The sequence below is a fragment of the Varanus komodoensis genome, unplaced genomic scaffold, assembly GCF_004798865.1.
Source record: "Varanus komodoensis strain SLA01 unplaced genomic scaffold, ASM479886v1 scaffold7_1, whole genome shotgun sequence".
NCBI classification, from domain to species: Eukaryota; Metazoa; Chordata; class Lepidosauria; order Squamata; family Varanidae; genus Varanus; species Varanus komodoensis.
Window position 1 is genome coordinate 291,316 of NW_025336479.1, and position 25,839 is coordinate 317,154.

Below are 25,839 nucleotides of genomic sequence, written 5' to 3' on the forward strand. Positions count from 1 at the left end.
TCAGAACTTCTGCATTTACTATTAACTGATGTAAGATGCCACTTCATTTAGCCCCTGTATGTTTAACAGCAAGTCTTAGACTGAAACCTTTGCATAAGGTTGTGATGGAAAATGCCACAGCTGCTGGGAGTCCTGTGCTCTTATTTAACAAATTTCACATACAGTGGAGAGAATGTTGTTTCTGGCAGTGTACCAATTCTTTGTAACTTTGAATCTATATGGCTTTGTGAATAGGAAAAAAATGCTTTCCTAATCCCAGAAACTGTGGGCTGATTAATATGATCAATAAGCCACAGTGGTTTGTTTAAATCATCAGCAGGTGTCAGTTCCCCAGTTATCTGCCCACATGCAGCTTGTCATGTCATCCAAGCCCAGGCAGTATGGTTTCTTTCAGGGAAAATAATATTTATATTAAAATAAATATTAAAATAGTATTTATTTTATGGCTATGCAACCCAATAGCCAAAATTCTATGAGCAGTTTACAACAATTCATAAAATACAATAGGATTTGCATGTCATTACAGAAATTTAAATGTCTTAAATAACCAGTACAAGTTAATACAACTGTATCTTTAAAAAAACCCTTATCTAATTGCATCACCCCAGCATGAGACAACTTCCTTTCATGAGGAGGCACTGATCATGCTCGTGGTCCAGCCAGCTGTTCCCTCCTTGCTTTCATAAGCAAAGAGCAGCAAGGAGTCAGTATGGATGTAGCTGCATGGATCTGCTGAAGTACCTTGTCAACATCCAACTGGACCTCATCCAGAAATCTTGACCAGGTGGTGTGCTGGGTACCTTGCCTAATGCAACTGCTATAACATTTCAATGTAAGTCCCAGCAGATGCAAGAGTATTTCTTCTGGAAGTGCCCAGCAAATATATTGCAGCAGGCCTCAGACCGATGAAAGATGCCTTTGGGGCCAACATGTAATAGGCCCTCAATGACTATGAAAAGCTCTGTAGGGCAACAAATGGAAGATTGAATAGTGTGATGTGTTCATGTCAAGGCTTGACTGCATCCATGAAAACTTTTTCTTCATCTGTATTCAAGCCTTCTCCTATGCTTTATCATTGCTATCAGCCCTAGGGGGTACCATGGAACTATAGGAGCTCTACCAGAGAGAAGGTACTCAGAAGATATTCTGACTAACTGGGTCATCTCTCTGTTGTCCAAAGATCAGGCTTTGAAACGCCTGCCAGGCATATCAGCCAGAAACCCCAACAACAGGTGGTGATTGTCCTCCTTGAACAAACTGTGCTGCCCAGGTTCAGATGATATGAGAAGCTGTACCCAGGTAATTCGGTTAATAGCTCCTGGCATGTGCTTCCAGTTTAAACAAGCCACAGTGGATTGCTTTGAACATGCAAACTGGTTCTGTGTATGTATGCATACACACACACAAGAAAAGGAGATGGACTTCCAAATCAGTTGCAAGTTAAATTATTGTTATTGTTCTCAACCTTTATCTTTGCAAAACACAAAAACTGTACTTTCTGTAGCAACAGTTTTTGTGAAGAACTAACCTGAGTTCCAAGAATGAGAACATGAGCTCTGTCATTAAACGTCTAATGAACTACATGGAAACTCACAAGAGCTGCCATTTAGTTTCTTGAGTTCATGCAAACAGCAGTGTGTGGAGGTAAATACAGTATTCCCTCTAAACTCCTACTTGTTGGATGCACAAGTCTCTAAGGTTGGTTGTTTTTTGTTTACTTAGGTCTTTGTCAAGGGACCTCCTAGGGATACATTCCAATCATACAATGTTATCAATTTATATTAGAGAGGCTGCTGTTCCCATGGCTTCCTATCTATGAATTTGAGAGAGATTCAGTTCCGTTCTCCAGCGTGTTTGTATGCTTGGGGCAGGGAGGGGCTTTTTATCCCAAGTGCTCCACAGGCAATGCATTTGTGCGGGCAGAATTATAGGGAAAAACCCAGGTTCGACGCTTGAAGATTCTTTCTTCCCCAAGATGATACAGTTCATAAGAGGTGCACTGGATGTCAGATTACTTAAAGGATGAAAACCAAGTATGCTGGGTATGTGCAGGGCAACTTGAATTCTGATCCAATACAGACCTCGCAATATTTCCTATTCCAGCTATTGTTATAGTTCTTCTAGAATCAGATGTCGCAGACCTGATTCTGCAGCTTCATGTCACTACTTCTTTTTCATTCACATGACTGGTTTGTTCAAGGAGCCACTGCCTCTCTTGTTCATCCACAGTCATTTTCAGGGTCACTTCCTGGAAGATAGCATTGACTCCCACCTAGACAGAAGATAACCCAAATTAACTTAATGCTCTGGAATCCATACAGCTTCAAATCAAGATGGTTCCATGACATGAGAATTAGTTGTTACCACACCTCCTTAAAATGAATCTTTTTGAACATGCCGATACTGGCTTCATTTTCCAATCCAATTTTAGCCTCAAAGGTGGTAATTCCAAGATGTGTCACTCCTACAGGAGAGGATATCAGAAATAAGCTGCTCCTCATCTCCACACATGCACTTTCATTTGGCCTGTAGCTCAGTGCTAGAATAAATGTGAAAAGTCCCATGCTCAATCCCTATAATCCCCAGCTGGCCCGGAATAAGATTTTTGCTGGATTCCCTGGACAGCAACCACTACCAGATAGTACTGAGCTAGCTGAAGCTATGATCTGACTCAAAAGGACACTTCTGTTTTTACACAAATCAATATTCCACTGTCCCTAGCTTATACTTCATTTGCAGTAAAATACTTTAAAAATCTGGGGTGAAATTTGAAAGCATAAACAAAAAGCCAAATATTGCTACTAGATTAGAAAAAAGTAAATCACAGTGGATTAGTATCATTGCAGACAAAGTCTGTTCTCTTTGTCATTTTTTAAATGTAGGAAATGGTCCTATTATTATTATTATTATTATTATTATTATTATTATTATTATTATTATTATTGTGGGGGTTGGGGAAGGATACAGTGGCTGCATTCAAAGAGGGGAAATGTAACTGCAGAGACACAAATTAAGGAAGGATTGGCAGGTAATCCCAAGGGTCTGAACAGCCAACAAGGCATTACATGGAAACGAATTCCCCCATGTTCTGATATTAAGCCTTTGAAGAAGTTGCCAATGCACTATGTCTTAACAATCATCGTGGGATTTCTGAATTCACAGAACTGTTCACGTTTGGTGTTAGTGTCTGATTCTGCCATTTGGGCCCATACAAATTTCTAGATTCCCTTGCTTAGTTCCTCTTCTATAGATGTGCAATAGTAGCCAAGAAAGTAGCATCTCTCATCCCACTGCCCTAGTAATTCTTACCATATGACATCATGATCAGAGTGGCTTCCTTGCCAAACCCTCTGCCACGATAACTGGCTTCTGAAAGAGAATACCAAAATGTCTATTTTCTTGTTTCCGTGTTTATCTAGATTAGGAGTCTCTCATTTGCTATAGATACTTGGATAGACCAGGAGAGGGTGCAGCTCTTTATCTGAAACAGTGCTTGAAAGGAAAGCACCGAATTTCAAGCCCAGGACCAAACCTGGTCCTTGAGGCTTCCCCAGATGACCATGTCCCCTTCCCCATATCACCAGAGGATTTCAGTTTTCCTATCCACCCTCCATTTCTTTGGCAGCCTTCCCAAGTATTCCCCCATTCTAAAAGGTTGAAATAGTTACTGGTAGCTTTAACCTAAAATAACCTGCTATTTTGGCTCTACCCCCTACCCACCACTGGAAAATAAATGCCTGGAAAGATCACTGGAAGCCCCCTGAGAGCTTCTCTAAAACTGAATTAAATCTTCAGGCTGAAAAAGGTTTGGCACTTCTGAATTAGACAGAGGCTGGGCCACACCAAAAATAAGAGCTTCCTTTGACAGATACCTAAACCAGCTTACCAAGATTTATCCTTCTGAAAATACAGAACTGACAAATGACTTGTGGGTTAGGTTGGCAATGAAGAATCACATGTAAAGGACGTCTGGACATACCACATTGGATATGAGGTCACAGATGCCATGTTGCTGATGACTAAGATACAAGGTTTTGAAATAATTCTTGTTCAAGACTTAGTATCAAATGACAGGACCACAATAACAGAGCAACCGATTACCTGCAATCATTATCTCAATCTCTCCCACTGTTGGATCTTCAGGGTCGGTGAGAAATAAGTTCACATCTCCTACCATGCATTCTTCCTCTGTGGTTGCCTGCCGAGACCACTTCTCCGTATCAAGCACAATGAATGTGCATTCTAGGAAAATAAAGCAGCAGACCCAATGGAGATCATTAGAAATTAGTTTTAGAAACAAGATGTTGCTGAAAGGAATAATGGGTATAAAATCAGGAGTCAACAAACTTAGTTTCCAGTGACAACCACTGCTTTGGCTCTGGGAACGATCCTGCTCACATTCAACACAAAGTGAGGCAACCTCCCCCCCACCCCAAGTTCTCTTTGTATTACATGAAACTTGACATGAGAGATCTCTTATTTCAAGTTGGCTGCAACTGTACCTCTTGCCTTCCTTTCCCAACCCCCTTTGAGACAGGCAGAGAACTAGGGAATTGTTTAAACCTAATCCATCAAATGCACATGCATTTATTAAACATATACTTGTCAGTTATGCAAGAATGACCTTTTTATAGTAAAAGGAGTCTGCAGAATATGGACGTTTATTCCCACTGCTTCGCTATTTTTTTTAAAAAAAAATCTTGCTATTGGATCATTTTTTTCGAATAGAATCACAAAGCAGGGAATGAGACTCTCCAAACCACAGAGAAAACTTGGGTTGGATACATACCAAACACAAATAACCAGGCTACTAATACAAAGTGGCCCTCACATTCTATTAACAGCAGAAACCAAGAGCTAGACTTAAGATAGAAAGGTAATTGTATCCAGAGCTACTGCTACCAGTTACTACTAGCAAAAATAAGAATACTGTAGGTATTAAATATATTTTTATGGAAATACTTAAATTTAAGAAATAGGTGTGAATATATATGCAGCCAGTATCTGGATAAGACTATTCCAACAATCATTTTATTTTATTTTATTTTTATTAAAACATTTTTATGCCGCCCCATTCGCCGAAGCCTCGGGGCGGCTTACAACATAGATAAAACAATAAGTTAAAATATCCATATAAAACAATCTTAATTAAAACACACATTATAAAATAAGCCGCCCTGGCCAGATAAAATTCAATTGTATTTAGCATTTAAAATGTTGCTTAAATAAAAAGGTCTTAGCCTGGCGCCGAAAAACAAATAACGACGGCGCCAGGCGGACCTCTCTGGGGAGCACATTCCATAACTTAGGCGCCACCGCTGAGAAAGCCCTTCTCCGAGTAGCCACCCTCCTAATTTCTCTCACGGAGGGCTCCCGGAGAAGGGCCTCTCCCGCCGATCTCAGGGGGCGACTGGGCAAATATGGATGTAAGCGCCCCTTCAGGTAACCAGGACCCAAGCCGTTTAGGGCTTTATAGGTCATTACCAACACCTTGAATTGGGCCCGGACTTCAATGGGGAGCCAGTGAAGCTGACGGAGAACTGGAGTCATGTGAACATAACGTCCAGTCCCCGTCAGCAGCCTGGCAGCTCTATTCTGAACCAATTGAAGTATCAGGACCGTCTTCAAGGGTAGCCCCACGTAGAGCGCGTTACAGAAGTCAAGACGGGAAGTCACCAGCGCATGAGTCACTGTTGCAAGGCAGTCGTACTCCAGGTAGGGGCGCTCCTCGCCGCTGTTGTCACCTGAGCTTCAAGTGAAAGCTCCGGGTCGAGGAGCACTCCCAAGCTGTGGACCTTGTCCCTAGGAGGGAGTGCAACCCCATTCAGGACAAGGTTCAGGTCACCTTCTCCAAAGCCCGAACCGCCAACCAACAGGACCTCCGTCTTGTCTGGATTGAGCTTCAGTTTATTGGCCCTCATCCAGCCCATTACCTCGGCCAGGCACCGGTTCAGTACAGCCACTGCCTCACCTGGATTGGTGGAAAACGAGAGGTAGAGCTGGGTATCATCAGCATACTGATGGGTCCGCAGCCCACACCTCCTGATGACCTCTCCCAGCGGTTTCATGTAGATATTGAACAGTAAAGGGGACAAAATGGAACCCTGCGGTACCCCATGGCAAAGTTGCCATGGCGCAGAGCCATAGTCCCCCAACACCACCTTCTGGAATCGGTCGTTGAGATAGGAGCGGAACCACCGCAAAGCGGTGCCTCCGACCCCCAATCCCGCCAGCCTATCCAGAAGGATACCATGGTCGATGGTATCGAAAGCCGCTGAGAGGTCCAGGAGAACCAACAGGGACGCACTCCCCCTGTCCTTCTCCCTGCACAGGTCATCGTACAGGGCGACCAAGGCAGATTCAGTACCGTACCCGGGTCTGAAGCCGGACTGAAATGGGTCCAGATAATCAGTTTCATCCAAGAGTGCTTGGAGTTGTCCCGCCACCACTCGCTCTAACACCTTGCCCAGAAACGGGATGTTGGCCACTGGTCTATAGTTAGCGGCTATCCCTGGATCCAGTGACGCCTTCTTCAGGACCGGTCGGACTACCGCCTCCTTTAAAGGGGCAGGCACCCGACCCTCCCTCAGAGAAGCGTTAACCACTTCCAAGATCCAGGTTCCAATCCCGTGCTTGGAATCCTTTATTAAAGGATCATCCTATCCTTTTTCAGATGGAGCAGAATTTTTTATAAGACAGAGGGCAAGGTTACATTGCAATAAGGAGCATGTCTTTCACAGTACCCAGAAAATACTGTGGGAAGTTATTCAGTCACAGATAAAAATATACATGTTGTGTCTGAGTAGTATGTAATATTCAGTGCTTGTGCATTCTAGAAAGTTGGCCCCCAGCATCTCCCAAGGGTGAAGGTTAGCGCATGAACAATTGCCCAAAATAAAAATGCCATCCAGTTCTGTACTATAAAATTTACAAAACTCTGATATGAGCACTGGGCACCACAATGATGAGCAGCTTAGTCAAATGGAAGTGTTGGTTCCCTGTGGCAGTTCCATAGGTGTCCACAGTTGTTTTTATGAACTTATCCTCAAGCAACATATATATATGTGCTCAGCACTCCATCCTCAAGCTTTGACAGATATTAAAAGTCTCACTGTCTGCATCTTCCCGCCAACTGCATTGCATCTCATATTCCTGTTCAAGGCTTAATGGCTCAGATGCAGTCAGTCGCTGCAACTCTTCAGACTTCATCCACTCATGGTATCTGATGAAAAAATCCAGAAAAAATATAATCTAGAATACTAAATATGTTGCTGGAAAGTTAAACAAGGTCCCTATGATGAATCCATTCCAGAGGCTTAAGAAAAGTTACTTCCACCCACGCACACACACGGCCCTATTCCTTGTCTCTCTTCTACTATACTTTAGTATGACCATGAACCAGGATAATCAAGCCAGCATATCTATCCTCGGTTAAAAGCTCGGTTCAACCAACTTAGCCACCACATCAATGGTGTACCATCAGTTCCCACACATGTCTATTAGAAAAGCATGCACCTGGAGGCAATGTAGCACTGAGAGCAAAACAGCTGCTATCCCTGAGGGCAGGGAGGCCATATCCTTCTTGACTGGGAGTCCCAGGCCTTCCTTTCATTAATGCATTTCTTGTTATAATGACAAACATTCTATCAGCTGACAATAATTGATTTCTAATTGATATTGTCCAACTAAACTGTATGTATGGCTTACAATTAAGAGTTCCAAAAATGTACCCAGGTTTAAGATCAATGCTGAAATCCTATGTACACTAACCTAGGAGTGAGTCCCATTGAACTCAGTGAAACTTACATCTGAGTACTTACATCTGAGTAAACATACAAAGGACTAAGCTACGTGCTTTAGTGCTTATGAATTGTTCCCCAAATGGATGACAAATAGCACCCTCATCTGATCATTCTTTGGTGGTCTTGACAAAAGGCTAATGTAACACTAACTTTTTTCTTCCGCATGCACAATGATTACTGTCCACTTGTAGCTGAGTCCATCTAGACATATATACAGTGGTTTGTTAGCCTAGCATTTAGGATAAGTTAGAAAGTAAGAATGCCCTAATGAACATAAAATAAAAAGATACATTTTTCATATAATACCTTACAACTTTTACATGCAGCGTCCATCAGAGAAGTTGCAGGTAACTTCAGCCCGGGTATCACAAATAATCTATTTGTGTGTTTTACTTTGATTCAATGTGGATAATTTTTTTAATATTGCAAACATTTTTATCTGCCTGAACAATAAGAATATAATGATTTTATACCAGCATTCTCAAACTTATATAGAGATGGTATCTGTTTCATACCTGGGTACATGAAGAGAGGTGTATGGCACTAAGGTTACCTTCTTTCCCTGCAATACGGTATTCTGATTAATTCTCATAGCCACAAGCCTGAAACAACAGGAAATGTTAGAGACACATACAATTTTATGTATTGTTACATAAACATAATTGCATATTTAATTACAACATAATTACAGATTTTCTGAAAGCACATTGCATTACGTTTACTAAATACTTTTTACTTACTTCATTTCTACTCCAGTGTTTATAGCGAAACATTTATGGGTGTGTATGTATAATGCAATGCAAGAGTTAGGAAATAAAGACGAGACCATAATTGGGTCAGTCCAGGGAGTCATATAGCTTAGTATTTTGTGTTCACTATGATTAAAGTACTGGGTATTTGAAAGAGCTATTTGTAGCAGAAGTGGACAATTTGGGGCCTTCCCAATGTTTTGTCTTACAGCTCACATCATCCCTCACCATCAACTATGTTGGATGGGGCTGATGAGAGGTATAGGACAAAACTTCTGGAAGGCCATAAGTCGATCACTTAGAGTTATGGTATTTCACTCTAATTTATGAAGGTTGCTACAGAGAAATGGTTAGAATGCTAGACCTGGACTCAAGAGACTATATTCTAGTCTTCACTTGAAGCTCACTGGGTGACTTTGGGTCAGTCACTGGTTCTCAACCTAATCTACCTCACAGGGCTGTCATGAAGCTAACATGGAGAAGAGGAGGACCATGTAAGTTTCATTGACTTCCTTGGAAGAATAGCAGGATATAAATGTAATAAATAATATCCAGTATACATAATGTTAATGCATTCAGATATTAAATCAGGAAATGCAACTACATTAATAGTATGGAAATTATGTTTACAATCATTTAAAAACTCTTGGCCTATTAAATCACCAGGCATCATCTAGCTCACTAATTTGAAAAGCAAAACTGAGAAGAAAAGTATTTTCTTTGAACCCTCTCAGTAAGTTCAGTCAAACTTGCCCAGGAAAGGAATGTTCATCACTGGCCTAACACATTTATGATTTTCTGGGTCTGGAGTGGGTTTCTTCAGGAGTGGCCTCATCACCACTTCTATCAGGTAACATGGCACCACTCAGGTCCAGTTAGCTGTTCCCTCCCTGATGGTTTTTATAAGAAACCAATATGGATGCAGCTTCATGAATTTCCTTGAGCAACTAACAAACTCATCCAATACAACTTAACCAAGCTATGCTTTGGATACCTTGCATGAATCAACTGCTATAACATTGGAGCCTAAGTCTCAGCAGTTGCAAGAATTTTTGTCCTGGAAGTGTTTAGCAACCATGTTACAGTAGGAATCAGAGAAGTCTACAATGGGTTTAGGGCCAACATGCAATAGAACTCGATGACCCTAAAAAGCTTCCCAGACAGGAGACTGAATAGAAGCACTGAGCTGTTGTTTCTTTACTGCCCAAAATCTAATTAAGTAGAGGAACATATCACGGTTTCACTGCAACCACTAGAATTATTCTCCTTTTACACTCTATTTTGTTTCCTCGTTTTCAGGGCTGGGATAATATACCAGAGCTATATAAACTACTACAGAAAGGGTGCTCGTGTTAGAGGTTTTAAAAGAGAGGAGGAAATGGTCCATAATGTTCTAGCTCAAATAAGGTGAAATTGAGCATGCACGAGTATAAGGGGTCAGGTTGAGGAGCCCCTTAAAAGTTCATGGCTGTTCCATACCCGGGTCTTTGGATGTGGGAAAGGCTGGGCCAGGACAAGTATCTTCCAATCTAATTTGACAGCATCTACTCAGGAACATGCTCCACGACATTCAGTGGGACTGATCAATCTTACCCAATGTGTCCAGGTCCACAGCTTTTAAGACTTGCTACGCCGGAAGGAAGACGGTGAAACAAAGAAACAGAGCGAGTCAGAAGGGACCTCCCGGGCCATCTAGTCTGACCACCGGCTCTAGCCGGCTCCGCTCACGACATGCCCACCATGTGCATGTCTATCCTTGTACACCCTCACGGATGGGACCTCAACCACCACCCGTGGAAGCCACCCCCTAAAAAAAGAAAACGCGACCCGCCGACCTTCCGTCACTCAATCCGGCACCAGCGGCCACTTATCTCTTAGAGTCTCCACACCCCTCACCTTGCGCTGCCAGCACAGACCGCACATGCGCAGTTACAAACTGCCCCTTTCCTGGCTGCAGTACGGCGGCCGTTAAGCCTCAGTCCGACTCATGTGTCCCCGCCCCGTCATCACGTGCCACTAGAGAAGGCCCAATCGACGTGAGGCGAGGCTGGGCCGCCGCCGCCGCGGCTGTTGGCTTTCGTAGGCGTAGCGGGTCCCCGCCGCGTGTGCGCGTGCGCCTGAGGAGGTGCTCTCGTTCCCTCGTTCCCCCCGCCCTCGCACCAATGTGGAATGAGGAAAGCCGGCTCCGGGTTCTTGGGCCGGGCGCCGCCAGGGGCTTCGCTGGGCTCGTCGGCCCTGCCGGTAAAGGCTCTGCGAGGAAAGAGGCGGGAAGAGGGCGGGGCTGGTGTAACACCTTTGCGGGCATGGCTGAGGGAAGGGGCTCGGGAAAGCGGTGGGACCAGGGGACGTGGCACGCCGGAGGGGAAGCCCGAGAGTGCTTCGGAGGCGTCCGGGTTCCCGGAGGAGGGCTTCGCAACTCGCTCTTCGTCAGTTTCTGTCCCCGGGAGACGCAGTGGTCAGGAGCCCATGCAGACGACCAGGGTGCCCCAGGATTTGCATCGTCCTGTCGGGCTCTGAGGAGGAAGTTTTTATTCGTATCACGTGTCGCTTGTGATTAGATGGTCGCCTGCATCAGTTTAGAGACACATACGAGTGGATATGTGAGGCTAGGGCAGCCTTCCCCAAGCTGGTGCCACCCAGATAACTTGGGATGCAAGACCCAGCATGCCTGTGGATGCTTGCAGTTGTAGTCCAACGCACGGGATGGGGGAGTCCGGGTTGGCGTAGGCTGGTATAGTGGATGAAAAGGTGCATGTTCACTTATGAAAGTGGCTGCCTCATTTTGTGGGAGGAATGGATCCTAAGCCCCCAAGGATGTGTAAGAAAGCAAGAACTAGACGAAGGCGCCTTAAAACGAAGACAGATGTTATGACTTGAACTTTCTGCTCAAGTTCACTTGGGCAATGTACAATGAGTAAATCCATTGTAGGTTTAGTAAGGGGCCAGTCTCTGCTGTGGCAGAATGTACTGAAAACTTTCACAGAATCACTTCTGTAAATTGATTTGAGCTAAGTTAGAGCATTTGAATCTTCTCACTTCACTGCTTACAGATCTAGCAACTATTGACATCTGCACTTCACCCACCAGCTTGTTTTGAAATGGTGTGAAAATAAAGTCCTTGGTAGGCAAGGATGATAAGATCATTGTGCATTCATAGAGAATGTTAAAATGGCCTGTATGAGCCATACATTTCCAACAACTACTTTTTATTATTTTCTTTTAGTCAACACAGTAAAACCATTGCTGCTAAGTAATGATGATGATGATGATGATATGAGTTGGATGTGAATATGTGAGAAGTGTTGCATCAAAGTCTTCTAGGTTTTGTTATGTCATTCTGAAAAACAGCTGTGCAAGAAGTGATTCCCTATTCTGGAATATGATTTAAGAAACTTGGGGAGGATTTTTTTCTTGCATTAATGTATTTGGGACTCCTGATGCAGGGTATTTTGTCTTTGGGATTGGATCTCAGTCGTCTGAAAGATGCTAAGAACAAGGTTTGCTGCATCTCATTGGACAGTTACATCAGTTGATTTATATTTGAAGTAGGTTTTTCTTGGATGACCCTACTTCTAGATATCTTTTTTTCTTTAGAATTTGCGCTGTCCATTGCGTTCCTTGCAGTCTTCTGTCACAGGATATGTCAAAAGATACAATGGCATTTTTCTGTTTGGAACAGAAGTTACACACAGCAAACCCCAATAGTCATGCAATCGCCTTTCTCCTGCAACAATCTAGGTACTGAGCTAAGATGCAAGAATGAGTAGGCGCTGAGAATTTCATGAAGAAGTGCCAATAAAGAGTTGCCACAAGCAGAATGAGACTGCTTGTCCACTAGGGATCAGTGATTTGTGTATTTAAGTACAGGGAATGTAGTTGTGGTAGTTGTGTTTTCCCTCTAGCCTTGAAATCTGGTTCTGTCTTTTGCTCAGTGGTTATAAGATAGATGAGAATGTTAGCGTCCTTTCACATGATCTATTTTCTGTCCGCATAAGCATTTTAGATCTTATGCTTCTCTAGACACATAATCAGATGGAGAAACTTATTATGGGACCCTGTAGATCCTAGTTATAACTTCTGCCATACCTTTTGAAATAATTCTATGCGGACAGTAAACCTCACTGTTGTTGCCTGTTTCAGACTTTGCTCTGCTGCTTCAGTTCAGGTAGAAATAGTTTTGAGAATAGCTTAGCCAGGAGTGAACATCATTTGTTAGCTGAATATTGTTTGGAGGGAAAGAAAGAGATTCCTTATGTGATATGGAATGGAATTAAAGTGAATAAAAATAAACCTTCTGTAGAATTTTTAAAACTAAAATTACTTTATAACAAGTGTACTTAAAAATAATCTGGTTTAAGAGCATTTAAAAAAAGATAATCAAGTGTTATTGAAATCTACAGTTATAATCTCTTAAAACTGAATGATGCCCACCTACTAAGTACATTAAACACTATTTAAATATATAAAGAGATCCATACAATGTTGAAGTGTTTTTTCCATGCCCAATCCTGAATCTGTCATTCATGGTTCCAGACAGTTTGCTTAGGATCCTTGGGGAAGGGGTGAATTTCAGGAATTGGTAAAGAATAAGGTACTTCTTTGACTTCTTTCTCTAGGCCTTTTCCTGCTGTGCTATATAGTGTTGGAGGGATTGTTTTAACCCCAGAAGCCTAGTCAAGCCAATGCACCTCATGTTAGATGCAAGGACACAAGAAATGAAGCCGTGTGAGTTAAAGATGATATGTGGTTTATCAAATACAATAATGTTCCATATAAACAAGCAAACAAAAGCTTACATCCTCCTTACCTTGGGCGATATAGCTTCCTGAATAGGCTGGGAGATACCTAGAATCCATCAAATTATTACGTATGGCCTTTCTGGAGAATAATATTGCTTGCCATAGAGGGAAAAATTCTGAGTTGAAATGCAAGCACTAAGTGATAACAGGAAAGTCTATTTACTTCTGTTTCCAGGAAAGGCTGCAGCCACATTAGACTACTAGCTTGCATTAATGTATGATTATGAACTGTATCAAAGTTACTGATCTGACTGTACTCAAAAGTCTTACATTTCTTTTAGGTTAACAGGATTAAAAGTGACTGACTTCTCTTCCTCAAGCCCTTCTTTCTCCTTCAACATGGCTGGGGGCATTACAGATACGGGGGAGCTCTACTCTCCATATGTGAGTATTTAGCATTTGTATAATCTCTTACTGTAGATCTGTGCCTGGTCAAAATTGTCCTTTTATGCAGACCAGTTTTATTACCATGTTTCCCCCTTCTCAGACAGCAAGATAATATAAAAGTGAAAATGAGCAGTACTTTAGAGCATGTTTCTGTTATGTTTAATGAGCTTCTTGTTTTGTGCCTAAATTGCTGTCTTAATCATTTTCCGCTGAAAACATCTGAAAATGGCACTTAACTAGTATCCATGCATTTGCTTTGTTTAGTCACACACATTCTAAAACAACGAGCCTTCCCCACAACAATTCCAGTCATCCCCTTGACCAGCATGGCTAGTGGCTAGAGGTGATGGAATTCCAATACTTCTAGAGGGTGTGAGAATGGAGAAGGCTGTTATATAGTCTGGAAATGATGTTCCTTGCATGTTTTGAAAAAACTAAAACCAAAATCTTTATATACTTTGTCAAATAACACTCTATTTCTAGTGAATGCACAAGGTATGTAATTGTATTAAGGCCGTATCAGTGAAAACTACTTCAAAATGATGATGATGATGTAATGTTCTTTATGTGGGTCTGCCCTTGAAAGCGGTCCAGAAACTTCAGTTGGTACACAACAGAGCAGCCCATTTGCTAACTGGGATGGGCTGGAATGAACATATAAGCCAGGTCCTTTATTAACTACATTGGTTACCAGTTGAAGTTAAGACCCACTTCAAGATGATTACATTGATGATTGGGGGCCTGGTTATCTCAAAGAACACCTACCTGGAGTTATCTCATATTCACCTACCTGGAGCCTATGGAGGTCCTTCTTCATGAGCCACCACTAAAAAAAGCAAGAAAGATGGCCATGAGGGGAAGGGCCTTTACCGTTGCAGTGCCCAGTCTATGGAACTGACTCCCTAGGGCGTGTGCTTGGCATCAACAGTGTACCAGGTCAATCCCCTTTTATTCTCCCATCATTTTAAATGTTGAATAGATGGTTTGATTTTATATTGGTCTTTATTCAGATTATGATTGACTGGTTGGAGTTGATCAGTACTCTGTGTTGTGTATTATTTTATTTCCCTTGTTAGTTAGTTAGTTTGTTTATTTATTTATTTTATTAAAACATTTCTATGCCGCCCCATTCGCCGAAGCCTCGGGGCGGCTCACAACATAAAATAAAATATAAAAATAACAATAGTTATGGTTATTATCTTTGAATGGTTATGAGATTATTATGGATGTTATTGTTATTACTGTTTTTTATTCTGTAAACTGTTCTGAGAGCATTTTCTATAGAACGGTCTATAAAAACTTAAATAAATATAAATGTTGGGAAATATAGAAATTAAATGAATTAGTAGACTAATATTTTTGGATGTCTAAAGGCAAACAAACAAATTAATTCAAACATTGTTAGAACATCTTCAGAATGGAGCAAATAACTTCATGCTTGAACAATTTTTTCTGATGTCCATTTTCACATATCACTGAAATTCAGTAAAAGAGTCTTCTGCTCTTTAATTAGCTGAAATATTAGTTTTTGGGGAATATTCTGTTTTATGTTTCCTTTCTGTTAATATAATTTTCATTACTATGCATTCAAATAAGGAGATGCAGGTGGCACAGTGGTTTAAACTGCTGGGCTGGTTGATCAAAAGGTCACCGGTTCGAGTCTGCACAATGGGGTGAGTTCCCTTTGCTCCATCCTAGCTCCTGCCAACCTTGCAGTTTGAAAGCATGCAAATGCGAGTAGATAAAAAGGTACCACTTGGGTGGGAAAGTAACAGCGTTCCATGCACTTTGGTATTTAGTCATGCCGGCCACATGGCCACAGAGACTGTCTGCAGACAACGCTGGCTCCCTCAGCTAGGAAATGGAGATGAGCACCACCACCTAGAGTCAGGCATGAGTGGACTTAACGTCAAGGGGAAACCTTTCCCTTTCCCTTTACCTTCAAATAAAATATTTTGGGATTTTGTTTTATAAGAGTTTATACAAGCAGAGATGGAATAAAGCTTCTTTTTAGAAAATTGCATCTTCAGCTTCATAAATTTTAACCTGTTATAAAATATACATCAAAATACATTATAAAATATAATATGACTACATGGCAAATGATTGCAAATCCAGATTCATATTATAATACCTAGTACTTTGTATGCTTCCCAAATCTAGCCAGAAAGGGGGGGGGGGGTTAATCAATCGCTGCTTCGTGCACCAGGAAAACAATTCTTCATGGTCTCTGCATCACACACATGGGCTCTGTGCCTGCATGGAGCCTGTAGTTGGGAAGATTCTGAAGCTAAGCATTGGTTTGGGTGGGAGCCTCTCCCCTGCCTGTTCCCTGCATCCATGGGAGGGGCTCCCACCCATTCCAGAGCTTGCTGCAATGGTGCACTTGCTTCAAGGAGCTTGTGTGCAGCAACAACTGATTGACATACCAGGAATGCAAACCTTATATAAATATAGAGGAGAACAAAGTGGCTCTAGAAGCAGCACATAAAAGAGTTGAGGGTTAAGAGTCCTGGGCCTACAGCTAAAAAAGTCTTCAGAGAGACTGTGAAGCTCTCTTCTGGCTTGGCAGAGAGCTGTGTCCTTCCTCTTAATATATCTCTCATCACATCGCTCTGTCAAAGCTGCTTTCATGAATGGTGCTTTTTTTATTGCAAGTGAAGTTTGAGAAAACATTAATTGTGATCTTTTCTGGAACACTTAGTCCATAGAAAATTGAAATCAATCTTCTAGGGGAAAACTAGACTCACAGGATGTTAAATTACCTAGGACCTTACAGATTGAAATTATAGCATTGCAGAACTCTCCAGGCTGCTGAGCTCTAAAACTGTACTTGTCTCATTTTCAAAGAACCTAAAATATGTCTCTATCAATATTTGAAATAAATCTTTCCTCTATGCAGCTGTTCTTTTTAATCAAAGTCAGAGAAACCCTCCAAGGTTTATGTCTGAAAAGGCTTTATGTGCAGAACCAGTTAAGGTATTGAGTTCAAAGCAGAACATTGTGGATACAGTTCCGCCCATGAGTGTGTGTATCTTTGCAACTGGCATGCATTGCCGCATCCTCTGGGAAACCAACTGAATGCTGCATTTGCTATTCAGATGCCAGTAAGAACAGGAGGCCCTTTCAAAGAGAAGTTGATGTATGTTTAGAAAGGGCTTCTGAAGGGTATGTTCTGTAAATCAACCCTTCTGCCAGAAATAATTGTTTATTTGTTTGTTTATTACATTTCATTACCATCCATCAGCTCAGAGGCTCCCTAGGTGGTTTACAAAGTTGGAAACACCATTATTGATACAAAGGACTTAGAATATAAACATGTCTACAATGCTGCCTGTTCTTAGTTAATTTTATTTATGCTTTCTCTTGGCTGAAGAAATGGTGTTTTGGCAGCAAAGATGGAGTTATACCTGGATGGTTGTCTTACAATAATGGTATGCCGAGAGCATTAATTAAAAGGCTGGAAGGTCTTTTATCCTCCTCTTTTTACTCCCGCCCCCCCACTCTAAGTTTCCTGCAACTGAGGACCAATGGGTGCAAAGTATTACATGGGATGCCTTTTAACAAGCATTGATGTTTAAAGATGGTATGTTAGGCCATTAGACACTACCTTGAACTGACTTAATATAGTCTGCAAAAATATGGAGGGACCTGTGCCCCCCCCCCCCCGAAGTTGTTGTTGGACACCAACTCTCATCAACCCCAGCCAGCATGGCCAGTGGTGAGGGATGATGAGAGCAATAGTCCCACCAGCTCTGGAGGACCACTGGGCCTGAGCTGACTGGCAGCTGAAGCTCTCCAGGATTTCAGGCAGGATCTTTTCCAGCCCTGGCAGGAGTTGCCAAGGGTTGAAAATGGGACCTTTAGCATGTATGCCTTGTTCTCCACTGCTGAGTGACCCTAAGTGATGTCTTGCAATTCCTATCTAGCGCCTATTGTGTTATCTTTCTGTGATGAAACTCCATAGTACTCTTTCACTGAAGAATTGTAAAAGATTCTTTCTTCATGCAAACAGGATCAGTTTTGAAGATAAGGGATAAAAGAGCTTTAAAAGATAAATTATGAAAGCTGAGCTTTTTCAGGAGATCATATAATCAATTGCTCAAGTGATGGGGAGGCATGTAAACAAAACATTAGATCCCCTTTACTGGTGCTTTAATAATTCTCTTTAATAAACAATAGAGATAATGCAAGTTCTTAGTCTGCCACTTGAAACATAAAAGTTGAGGCAGGAGATATGAGGAAGTAGCCCATCCTGACTGGTTGATTTCATTTTGTACAAGCTTGTATCTCTGGTGACTCACTAAAAGAACTTCCATCTTCTTCTCTGCTTTATATTTATATGGGAGGAAAACTACATGTTGGTCTCCTGTTCAGTTACTAGTTGGAAAGCTAACACTGATCTATGCATCATATGCTGTACCAATCCTGTAAGGTAAAGCAAACACCTGAGAAATCTTGTGGAATCACACTAGAAGAGCTGCATAGTCTTTGGTCTCAGAAGGTCCTTCTCTTGGGACTGATTCCAAGTCAAGCAAGAGAAGTGCATGAATTGAGCAAATTTCTTCCTGTTGTAGATCGTAGTCACTGGTACAGCTCACATGATGTGTGGATTCATCTCCTTTATTCAGCAGATCAGGCCTTTCTGTCTCAGCACTGTGCAAGATTTTATTGAGTTGATCTTTCACCTAGTCTCATTTTGAAGACTTGGGATGAAAGACCAAATTATACTTTAGTCATTCATAGGACTTTTGTAAATATTCTCAAGAGTGATATGGGCTGGATGTTTTTTCCAGTGCTTTGTTTTTCCACAGAAACTTCCATTTCATAGATTGATCAGTAAATCTGCAGTATTTTTCTGATGTTTTCTCTTTTAAGTATGTTAGAGAATATATAAGTCAGTGAAATGGAACTAATGTACAGTGCCAGCAACACTGTGCCCTGTAAGAAAGCTGAACTCTTTTGAATTGAAATAGATTCTTTGCATTGTTAAAATTGGTGTGTGAACCATTTTGAGCAGCACCTTTCCCCCCCTTACATTTAAATATTGTAAGTAAATATGCCATTGTTTTTTAAATGTTTAGCTGTATTCTAAGAAAAAATCTGCATAATATAACATTTAAATCACGTTTAGTGTCCTCTTCCTTTCCCCCTCAAATAATTTAAATCAAATATTTATGGAGCCATGGTACAAAACAGTAAAATAGGCTTTGTTAAAAGCTTTGTTTACTAAATATATCAACTTCTAGGGAAGGAGTGGGCAGCTTATGGCAATCCAGTAGTTTTGGCCATCTATTCTAGACAATGTGGTCAGTGGTGAGGAATTATGAGAGTTATAAGATAAAATGCCTGAAGCACTGTAAGTTGCCTTTTCCTGCTTTAGGAGCATTTCTGATGCAGAAGGAAACTTTTCCTACAGAACTGACCCTCTCCAAATGCAACTAATGTGCACTGGAAAATTTCCACTGCAAACTGAACATTTTCCCATTGATTCCTATGCAATTACTCCACTTATGGAATGCGCTCCCCAGAGAGGTCCGCCTGGCACCGTCATTTGTTTTTCAACGCCAGGCCAAGACCTTTTTATTTAAACATTATTGTAATTGTCGAATTTATTTATTGATTTTATATTTATGCCGGGATGTCTCCAGATTTTTATGTATTTGTGTAGCTATTTATTTGTATTGGAAGCCGCCCCGAGGCTTTTGCGAATGGGGTGGCATATATGTGTTCCAAATAAATAAATAAATAAATTTTACTGGAATTTTTTCCATTGTACAGTTTTTTGGAAAATCCATGCCACTGTATCTTAAACCCAACCTGTGAATTATTCTACTGTGTCTTTTGAAGTCCTGAGCTACTAAATAATTATTTACTGATGTTTCTACAAAAGTAGATAGCCATAGCACATATTTCAGTTTAGATTGTTTGTATGGAGATTGCTACTTTCTACCTGTTTAAGTCTAACAGAGTTATAGAGCTTTAATTTTTATGATTTTTGTAATTACAGGTTGGCCTGGTTTACATGTTCAATCTCATAGTTGGAACAGGTGCTCTGACTATGCCCAAAGCCTTTGCTACTGCTGGTTGGCTTGTCAGCCTCATCCTAGTAATGTTCTTGGGGTTCATGAGGTAAGATTTTGTTTCACGCTGCTTTCTTAACTGTTGGAATGTATATATTAGTAAAGGGAAGGCATCTAAGTAACACAGCCCTTGAGCTACACAGCTGTTGTGATTTCAGTCATTTCAGTTGGCCAGGCTCCTGGGCAGATAGCTCTAGCAAACACCCAGATGGAATGACAGTCTGGGGCCATTCCCCAATTTGTAATGAGAACCAAGACTTTATTCCTTCCCATCTGGCACATCAGTTTTGCTTCTGAAGTCATTGGATGACTACACATAGGTGCTATGTTCAAATGGGGGATGCATGCAGACTTCAGCGTGTGCAAGCTGGAGTCATACAGTCAAAATCCCAGAAAGTGTATTCATTAAACCAACTAGGACTATACACATCAGAGGTTATCCACATACACCCTGTTTAAATGTTACATTCAGCAGCACTACAAGGTGTAACAGGTATACAGGTGAGCAGGAAAGAAAGGCATGCTGTTGATCCCTTCCACATGTGGGGTATTAATTCACTTAAGAAGTGTATCTAGTCAAGCCTAGCGTTTATCTGATGGATGCCTAAAATCCATAATTGCATGTCTGTTTTAAGTTAGCAGGAAAGGGAAAGATCTCAGTCCCATTTCAGAGCTTTTTGGCTGCAGACAGACAGACGATCTTTGCTTTACATTTATGTAGTCTTGTCGTAATCTCCCAGGGATTAGGACTGTCTCTTCACTACTCAAAGAAATTTTGTTGGTTAGAACTTGTGTAAACCTGATGAAGTTTTGACAGTGCCGCTTTCTAAACTGAAGAGACAACCCTCTGCATTTCAGGTTTGTCTATAGAATAGATAGTCCTGACGTCTTCTCTTCTGACCTTCATAGGAACCCAGCTGAACTGTTTACTTGATAACTGAATGAACTGAACTTGGTAGTTGATATCTTGAGGTCAAATGCAAAAAAGATTCATGAAGCTAACCAAGCAGAATGCAGAGTACATATGCAGACCTATAATGTACAGTGAAGGCATTTGAGATAAATATTTCATTCTCTAGGTATTCTGGAGCTTAAACCAGGTGCTAGGTTCCTGAATGGTATGATTCATGTGCTGCTTGCTGTGATGAGTCTGCTTCATTCTTTGCCAGTGACATTGCTCAAGATTTGTTCCGACTTGGATGCTTATTGGTATTATGTTTTTGTTGGCAGTATCAGGTTTGCTAACTGTATGCAATACACTTCAGTGGTCATCTTTTGGATGACATGACAACCCACTACAATACCCTCATCATTTCCAGATAAGGTTGTTCTACCTAGTGTGTCAAGCCTTCCCTTTTTGGAAACAATTTCAAGTGTTCTTGGGTGACTAACCCTTCTTGAACACTTTTTAGTTTGGCTTCAGATCTGGTTTTAGGACAGACTGGATTGGTAGCCATGGTAACTGGTGTATTTAAAGACTAGTGAGGGAAGACTTCCCTGATTACCTTTTTGGACCTCTCTATGGTGTTTGATTTTGTGGACCGTTTGGAAGATTGGATCAATGTGTTGAGATTTGCACTCAAGCAGTTTACTTCCTTTTCCTCTAATTCATCTTTGAGTAGGATCATTGGAGACGTGACTTTAAAGGCACCCCAAGAAAGTTGGGATGTGCTGTTGCACAGGACTTATATTTTTCACTACTGCATTTTATATGACGTGTCTGGGAATGATAATCCAGAGCAGTAGATTTGGGTGTCATTAATACAGAGATGACACATATCTGTATATCCTGTTCACTCAGAAGCTGCTACTTCTGTTCCTAACTATTGTTTGGAAGCTGTTCTTAAGTATGAGCAGACTGAGTTTGAAAGTGAATTCAGATGAATTAAAGGTGTTGCTGGTGAAAAATCCATTTTCCATGGATAGCTTAGGCATGTTAACAGTCAGTAGGGTGGTTGTTGCCTCCATCAGTATGGGTTCAGAGCTTTGGTATCATCCTGAACCTTGTCTTACATTGCTGATAAACAGACTTCTGATAATTACTCCTCCTGTGCAAGCTATCTTCCTTCTCGGAGGACAAAATCTCATCATAGAGATCCATGTTTTTTAACTTCAGGCTTAACTGTTGAAATGTACTTTCTGGGGGCTGTTCTTGAGGACCATTTGGAAGCTTAGCTGTTCCAGTCTGCTAATGCTACAGTCAGCCTCCTCTTACATGTGGGAGCATGTGTATCTTTTGCTTTGTCAACTGCGTCAGTCCCTGGTGCCTTTTGCCTAATTCAAGGTGCTGAATTTGACCTGTAAAAGCCCTGTGTGGCCAAGGGTTTGGATTCCAAAAAGACTATAGATCTTCATATGTTACGCCCTTGAAGGAAGCATCTCATGAGAGCTGCAGAGCAGGACCATACCCTTCGCTCTGATCCCAGCATTAGATAAACAGCCTAGCCCCACCTGTAGTTGACAACCACACTAATACATGAATTTCTAGAAGCTGGGGAGGTGTGTGGCTCCACTGCACAGTACCTGTGTGATGCCCCCATCATGTGAGTGATGTGTGAAGAGAACTAATATAGCAATGCTTCTGCTATCTGATTGTTAAATCAGTTTTCTCTAATATTTCTAGCCTTGGTCTCCAGGCTATGATGTCCTCATTTTGGATGCAAGGAATTGTTCTCTGCTTTTGTTTCTGAAAGACTATACCCCACTTTGCCTGGCTTTTAGAATCTCTTGCCTTAGAGGAATTGTTATTTGACTGGCTGGTAGGACTTTTTAATATAATCATTATCCTTTTCTTTTATCTTTTAAAAATTTATTTACCTTTGTTGTAAATTGCTTTGAACACTTCTTTGAAAAGTGGCATATAAGTGCTTAAATGAATAATGTCAAGAAGTTTCAGGGTAGGAAATAATTTCCTTAACAGAAGGAAATAATGTCGTGTGGGTGTTGCAATTTTCATCAGAAATTTTTTGTTTCCTGAAATGAGGAGTTCTAGTCTTTTGTAAGCAGATATTTTTAGTCAGCAATTTAAAGGGCACAAATTATGTTGAATTAGGTGCTGACAAGACAGAGAGGATGTTGTTGTTGTTACATTTATGAAATGCCTCATTAGCCCATAGGACTCTCTGGGCAGTATACAATATAAAACAAAATAACACAATAACATAGTGAACATTTTTCTACAAAGCTAATGTTTAAAGTATGTTTTCCCATAAATCTTTCTAAAATACGTTAAATCATAATGACCAAATTTTGAATGACTTGAGACATAAATTATGGCTCTTACACAAAGCATGAAACATCCACACAGATATGCACATCTTTTCTAGCATACTTTCCTTTTTGGTTGAGAAGCTGTTTCTGATGTGGCAGTTCTCTTATTTAAGCCCATTCAGTTTAAATAAGACTAAACCCACTTCTCTGGCCTCTTCACATTTCTTTTTAGCTGGCTTAAATTAGTCGCAATTCCCTACAATTGGAAAAAGTGGTTGGACAAGTAATGGCTTGCTACCAAGACTAGCCTAAATTTGTGAACTCCTGTTCCATTGTAAACGTACTGTTTTTCTGTGGTAGTCCTCTTTTTCAGCACCTTTTCTACCTGGGCTGAGTTTGGCTTGCTTGAACCTGAATCTTATCAGTAGCTTAATGGCTATGAAAGGAAAGCATTATAAACATTTAAGTTCTTTTGGATGGGAAGCATAAATCCTTTCCCTGCCAGTAACTGAATTGCTTCTGAGGTTTTGTAGAAGAGATTATTTTGAAACCTTGAAGCCTTCCTTGTGTGTTGACTTTTCTTCCTATTCATTTCTTGACACTGTAAGGATACGTGCCACTTTAGTTATATACTTTATATCAGCTTTGAAATGTTTCCCTCTGGTGCAAAGCGGTTTGAGAATGGTTGCCTTGGTACTTCCATTCCTCAGTTTGCACTTGTGGCTCTTAATATCCTCTGGAGAATGTGCAGCAAAATATCATAGGGGAAATCATTACCCCAGCCCCTAGAAGGAGTTGCTGCGCTCTTATCCTAGCAAAACTATTTCTCATTCAAACTTGATAAATGAGTTCAGCTTGTGAAGCGGTAAGAAACCATTTTTGAGGTTTAAATAAGATTGATTTTCGTTTTTAGCAAAAATGAGAGCGAGAGAGAGAGAGAGCACTTAAAATGGTCATTTAGCTGGAGTAATGGAAATTCATTTGTAACATCAACAAAGCAAATTGTTATGGTGAATTGGGGACCAATGATAGATCTCCTGCTCCCAGCCATTACCTTGGCATCTCTTGTAAACGTTTTCAATCGTAAGTGATTAATTCTTTCTGGCATATGGTCAGCACATGTGTTTTGTATATCTGAGGGATCAGACTGTTATTCTTGCATAGTCCAGTTAATGCTACATGTCAATTTAATCTTTCATCTTAAGTTCTTTATGACAACCATGTTGCACCATAGCATAGAGAGTGGAATCATTCTCTGTGCCTGTGATTATCATGACATAATTTCTCTATGACTGAACATCAAAATCGGTAGTGCAGTGAAGCATCTGGAGCACATGCACATTCTATACCATTTCTTATAGAACATAGATTCAGATCTGTTGCTCTTTGAAAACTTTGAGGCACAATCTACCAGAGGCTCACGTGGCAGATGTGTTGTTAAAACAAACGGAAGTGGCATAACAGCATATTCATGATCTTATGCAACTTTTTCATTTCCATTACAGTTATGTGGGAGATGTTTCTGGTGTGCTCTTGCATGCTTTAGTTTCTCTTCCTTCACCAAGGCTGCCATATGGGAGAGAACCTTTGCTCAAGCTAATTCTATTCAGGCTTGCTATTTAAGGGATCAATTAGACATAATGGAGAGTGAGCAAATATGTTGTTCAAATGCTAGCCCCATTTTTTTTATGTGAACAAGATACTGCAGGCACATGGTGAGCCCTTAGTCTTCAAAACTGTTTATATGCAGCATCCCAAAATGTAAGTATATAAAGACTGGATGCAAATAGGATAGTGCAACTCATTTTTATTGTCCTTTAAGTAACTTGCATTTTATCATTTTATCTACTAGCTATATGACAACAACTTTTGTAATGGAGGCTATGGCTGCAGCAAACGCCCAGCTTCGCTGGAAGAGAATGGAAAAGCATAAGGTCTGTGTAGCTTTTCTTAATTAAATTCCCAATCATAGCCTTCTACAATTGAGAAGTCTCATGGGACTAGTTCTGCTTTCATTCCTTGTGTTTGCCCTTAAAGTATGGCTGTGAGTTCTGCACCACCTTGTAAAATTTGTCTCATCACAAATGAGCCTTTTTTCCTGGCACTGGCATATGAATTCTGGAGCATAGGAAATAGTAAGCACATTTAAAGGCCTGCAGTTGGAAAGATTTGGTCTTTTTTCCAGCAAGTGAACACTTCTTGGGGTTTTTTTAGTGCCTCACATCTTATTTCTTGTCAGAATCCCACAATGATTCTCTATCTTCGTCAGTTGTACCCATTTCTTGCTGTTCTAGGAAGGTGATGATGATGACTCTTCGTCTGGAGTTTCTGATAGTGATGTTCTTCTCCCAGATAACTATGAAAGATCAGAGACACGACCTATCCTATCTATTCGTAAGTATCCAGCTGATTTTTCTTCCATCCTGGTAGTATGCCAGACTTTTCCCCAGTTCCCTTAGAGTTACTCTTTAAACCAGAGGACAAAGAAAAAAGTTAGAGACTTCATACTGTGCCTGCTTCTTTTCTAACAGATTACATGACCGTCCTGAAAATATGCTTACTAGCAACCTGAGCATCACAGTATTCTTGTTTTTATAACTCAAAAAACCTGGTTGATCAAAGCATCAGGCCACTGAAATGCCCCATTCTTTCTGTGGCTCTGCTTTTGTAGGGTCACAGCTGCTCAGTAATATTTGATGGAAAAGAATAGCTGGCTCTGAGCCTACATTGTAACAGGCCACAAAGGCGGCCTTTGCAAAATAAGTCCACAAAGTATGATAAAACACCAATGTTTGTTTGTGCCCTCCCA

General features: G+C 40.9%; 2 protein-coding genes across 8 annotated transcripts in view; one reads left to right on the forward strand and one right to left on the reverse strand.

The window, feature by feature from the left end:
* Window positions 1-417: 417 nt before the first annotated feature.
* NAT9 (N-acetyltransferase 9 (putative)) lies at window positions 418-10,493 on the reverse strand. Of its 5 annotated transcripts, XM_044453992.1 has the most exons (8): window positions 10,387-10,405; window positions 10,145-10,178; window positions 8,318-8,404; window positions 7,113-7,222; window positions 4,102-4,242; window positions 3,310-3,369; window positions 2,370-2,464; window positions 418-2,272 (listed from the first exon to the last, which is right to left on the reverse strand). In XM_044453992.1, the coding sequence occupies exons 3-8, from the start codon at window positions 8,392-8,394 to the stop codon at window positions 2,156-2,158; spliced, it is 600 nt and encodes a 199-aa protein (XP_044309927.1). In that variant the 5' UTR covers window positions 8,395-8,404; window positions 10,145-10,178; window positions 10,387-10,405; the 3' UTR covers window positions 418-2,155. The 5 variants fall into 5 exon arrangements, with proteins under 5 accessions (XP_044309927.1, XP_044309928.1, XP_044309926.1 ...); XM_044453993.1 differs by lacking the exons at window positions 10,145-10,178; window positions 10,387-10,405 and adding an exon at window positions 10,448-10,493; XM_044453991.1 differs by lacking the exon at window positions 10,387-10,405 and having other exon boundaries at window positions 10,145-10,377.
* A 210-nt stretch (window positions 10,494-10,703) lies between these two features.
* The window catches only part of TMEM104 (transmembrane protein 104), an 87,298-nt gene continuing 72,162 nt past the window's right edge, over window positions 10,704-25,839 (forward strand). For 2 of the 3 annotated variants that reach the window (XM_044453684.1, XM_044453686.1), the window contains exons 1-5: window positions 10,704-10,792; window positions 13,632-13,734; window positions 19,748-19,869; window positions 24,883-24,964; window positions 25,325-25,424. In XM_044453684.1, the coding sequence (XP_044309619.1) occupies window positions 13,690-13,734; window positions 19,748-19,869; window positions 24,883-24,964; window positions 25,325-25,424 (349 nt within the window). In that variant the 5' untranslated portion in view covers window positions 10,704-10,792; window positions 13,632-13,689. Of the gene's footprint in view, window positions 10,793-13,167; window positions 13,277-13,631; window positions 13,735-19,747; window positions 19,870-24,882; window positions 24,965-25,324; window positions 25,425-25,839 lie in introns of all 3 variants that reach the window. The other variant, XM_044453685.1, reaches the window with a different exon arrangement.